The 3,686-nt window shown below is 67.8% G+C and overlaps 1 protein-coding gene across 3 annotated transcripts; it reads left to right on the top strand.

Moving 5' to 3' along the window:
• On the top strand, positions 1-3,358 carry HRAS (HRas proto-oncogene, GTPase). Of its 3 annotated transcripts, none has more exons than XM_050757982.1 (6): positions 1-183; positions 1,213-1,373; positions 1,657-1,835; positions 1,987-2,146; positions 2,845-2,969; positions 3,078-3,358. In XM_050757982.1, exons 2-5 carry the CDS (start codon positions 1,263-1,265, stop codon positions 2,962-2,964), a joined length of 570 nt encoding a protein of 189 aa, XP_050613939.1. In that variant the 5' UTR covers positions 1-183; positions 1,213-1,262; the 3' UTR covers positions 2,965-2,969; positions 3,078-3,358. The 3 variants fall into 3 exon arrangements, with proteins under 3 accessions (XP_050613939.1, XP_050613941.1, XP_050613940.1); XM_050757984.1 differs by lacking the exon at positions 3,078-3,358 and adding an exon at positions 2,242-2,323 and having other exon boundaries at positions 2,845-2,859; XM_050757983.1 differs by lacking the exon at positions 1-183 and adding an exon at positions 295-344.
• Positions 3,359-3,686: the final 328 nt, after the last annotated feature.

Raw genomic sequence — 3,686 nt, 5'->3', positions numbered from 1 at the left:
ACGGACGGGCGCGAGGTGGGGCGTGCGCGGGCCCGGCCGAGTCTCCGCCGCCCGCTCCCTGCGCCTGCAGCCCCAGCCGCACCCGCCGCGGACGGAGCCCATGCGCGGGGAGAACCGCGCGCCCCCGCCCCCGCCCCGCCCCGGCCTCGGCCCCGGCCCCGGGGGCAGTCGCGCCACTGAGCGGTGAGTGCGGGCCGGGGTCGGCCGGGCCGCGCGCCCTCCCCGCCCCCAGGCGGCAGCCATACGCGCGGCTCGGGCCGGGGGCGCGGGGCCGGCGGGCGTGAGCGGCGGCGGCGGCGGCAGTGGGTGGGTGGGGCCGGGCCGGGCGGGGCCCCCGGGCACAGGTGAGCGGGCGTCGGGGGCTGCGGCTGGCGGGGGCGGGCTGAGGCCCCTTAGTCCCTGGGGCCTGCGGGAATCCGGGCCCCGCCCGTGGCCTCGCTCTGGGCACGGTCCTCACGCCGGCGTCCCCGGGAGCCTCGGGCCCGGCGCCCTCATAACCAGGCGCGTCTGGGCGGAGGCGGCCGCGGCCACGGCACGCCCGGGCACCCCCGATTCAGCATCACAGGTCGCGGACGAGGCCGGGGGCCTCAGCCCCAGGGCCCTTCCCCTCTCCGGGTCTCCCGCGCCGCCTCTCGGCCCCTTCCTGTGGCTCAGCCCCTGCTTCCCAGGAGCCCCTCTGTCTTTTCCAGCTTTCTGTGGCTGAAAGATGCCCCCGGTTCCCCGCCGGGGGCGCGGGGCGCTGCCCGGGTCTGCCCTCCCCTCAGCGGCGCCTAGCACGCAGTAGGCGCTCAGCAAATACTTGGAGGCACCAGCGCCACGGGGCCTGCAGGCTGGCACTGGCCTGCCCGGGCACGCCGTGGCGCGCTCCGCCGTGGCCAGACCTGTTTAGGAGGACGGTAACCTCAGCCCTCGGGCGCCTCCCTTTAGTCTTTCTGCCGACCCAGCAGCTTCTAATTTGGTTGAGAGCGCTCAGCTGTCAGCCCTGCCTTTGGAGGCTGGCTCCCTTTTCCCCTCACTGGGTCCTTAACAGCAAGTGGGGGCGAGGCGACAGCCCTCCCCCGCGCTGGTTTGCAGCTGCACAGGTAGGCACGCTGCAGTCCTTGCTGCCTGGCGTTGGGACCCAGGGCCCGCTATGGGTTTGCTCTTCAGATGGCTCTGCCAGTAGCTGCCCTGTGGGGCCTGGGCCTGGCTGAGCAGGACCATCCTTGGCAGGTGGGGCAGGAGACCCTGTAGGACCCTGGGCCGCAGGCCCCTGAGGAGCAATGACGGAATATAAGCTCGTGGTGGTGGGCGCCGGCGGTGTGGGCAAGAGTGCGCTGACCATCCAGCTGATCCAGAACCACTTCGTGGACGAATACGACCCCACGATAGAGGTGAGCCTGGCGCCGCCGTCCAGGTCCCGGCAGCTGCTGTGGGCGAGCCCAGGACACAGCCAGGATAGGGGTGGCTGCGGCCCCTGGCCCTGCATGGTGCTCTGGGCCTGTCTCCTGCTTCCTCCAGAGAAGGGGAGCTCCTCGTCTCAGCACCCCAGGAGAGGGGGCATGAGAGGGGCATGAGGGGGCATGAGAGGGGCATGAGAGGTACAGGGAGAGGCTGGCATTGTGAACTCCCCGCATGGAGGGTCCTGAGGGGTTCCTGAGCTCTGTCCTCCTGCAGGACTCCTACCGGAAACAGGTGGTCATTGATGGGGAGACGTGCCTGTTGGACATCCTGGACACGGCCGGCCAAGAGGAGTACAGCGCCATGCGGGACCAGTACATGCGCACGGGGGAAGGCTTCCTGTGTGTGTTTGCTATCAACAACACCAAGTCCTTTGAGGACATCCACCAGTACAGGTGAACCCCTTGAGGCTGGCCCGGGAGCCCACGAGGCACAAGTGGGGTCAGGCCGGCTGTGCCCAGACAGGGGCCTCCTGTCTTCTCTGTGCATGTCCTGGATGCAGTCGTGCCTGCAGCCCCTATAGCCAGCTCTCACTTTTCCTCCCAGGGAGCAGATCAAGCGGGTGAAGGACTCAGACGACGTGCCCATGGTGCTGGTGGGGAACAAGTGTGACCTGGCTGCACGCACCGTGGAGTCTCGGCAGGCTCAGGACCTCGCCCGAAGCTATGGTATCCCCTACATTGAGACCTCGGCCAAGACGCGACAGGTGAGGCAGCTCTCCAGCCCACAGCTAGCCAGGGACTCGCCCCGCCCCGCCCCAGCCAGGGAGCAGCACTCACTCACCCCTCTCCCTTGACACAGGGCAGCCGCTCTGGCTCTGGCTCCAGCTCCGGGACCCTCTGGGACCCCCCGGGACCCATGTGACCCAGCGGCCCCTCGCGCTGTAAGTCTCCCGGGACGGCAGGGCAGTGAGGGAGGCAAGGGCCGGGGTCTGGGCTCACGCCCTGCAGTCCTGGGCCGACACAGCTCCGGGGAAGGCGGAGGTCCTTGGGGAGAGCTGCCCTGAGCCAGGCCGGAGCGGTGACCCTGGGGCCCAGCCCCTCTTGTCCCCAGAGTGTCCCACGGGCACCTGTTGGTTCTGAGTCTTAGTGAGGCTGCCGGGGACACTGGCCATAGCTCAGATGAGAGCTGGGTGCAGGGTGGTCAAACCCTGGCCAGATCTGGAGTTCAGGAGGGTCCTGGGCCACCCTGACCTTTGAGGGGCTGCTGTAGCGTGGTGCAGGTGGCCCTGGGCTCTTCGAGATGACCAGAGCCCAGCTTCCTGTGTGTGTGGTGGGCCTGGGGAAGTGGCTGGTGGAGTCGGGAGCCTTGGGCCAGGCACGGCTTGATCGCACAGCAGGGAACCCCTCACCCAGGCAGGGGGCCACAGGCCTGTCCCTCCTGATCCCATTCCTCCTTTTCCAGGGAGTAGAGGATGCCTTCTACACATTGGTGCGTGAGATTCGGCAGCATAAGCTGCGGAAGCTGAACCCTCCTGATGAGAGTGGCCCTGGCTGCATGAGCTGCAAGTGTGTGCTCTCCTGACGCAGGTGAGGGGGCTCCCAGGGCGGCCGCCACGCCCACCGGATGACCCCGGGCTCCCCACCCCTGCCGGTCTCCTCGCCTGCGATCAGCAGCCTCTTTTGTGCCCCGCCCAGCACAAGCTCAGGACATGGAGGTGCTGGATGCAGGGAGGAGGTGCAGACGGAAGGAGGAGGAAGGACGGACGGAAGCAAGGAAGGAAGGAAGGGCTGCTGGAGCCCAGCCACCCAGGGACCATGGGCCGAAGTGACCGCAGACCCTCCCAGGGATGCTTTGCACAGACTGTCTTGAGCATCCCAGATGCTACCAGAACCCCAGCCCTTAGCTCCCCTCCCAGGCCTCTGTGGGCCCTTGTCAGGCGCAGATGGGATCGCAGTAAATTATTGGATGGTCTTGACCTTGGATTTTGGCTGAGGGTGGGACACGGTGCACGTGTGGCCTGGCGTGAGGTATGTCGGAACCTCGGGCCTGTCCAGCCTTGGGCTCTCCACAGCCTTTGGGAGGGGGAGGTTGGGAGAGGCTGGTCAGGGGTCTGGGCTGTGCTGCTGTCTCCTCCTGCCTGCCCCAGAGTGTCCATGGATTCCGGCAGAGATCTCTGGACAAGCAGGCAGATCATAAGGAGAGCTTACTGCGCTGTTACCAACTAGGAGGGCATCACGGTTCTCCAGAGGGAGGTGATTTCAGGGGTTGGGGATCTGTGCCGGCGGCTCTGGTCTCTACCTGGG

The sequence above is a fragment of the Macaca thibetana genome, chromosome 14, assembly GCF_024542745.1.
Source record: "Macaca thibetana thibetana isolate TM-01 chromosome 14, ASM2454274v1, whole genome shotgun sequence".
Lineage (NCBI taxonomy): Eukaryota > Metazoa > Chordata > Mammalia > Primates > Cercopithecidae > Macaca > Macaca thibetana.
This window is presented reverse-complemented; position numbering and strand designations above follow the sequence as displayed.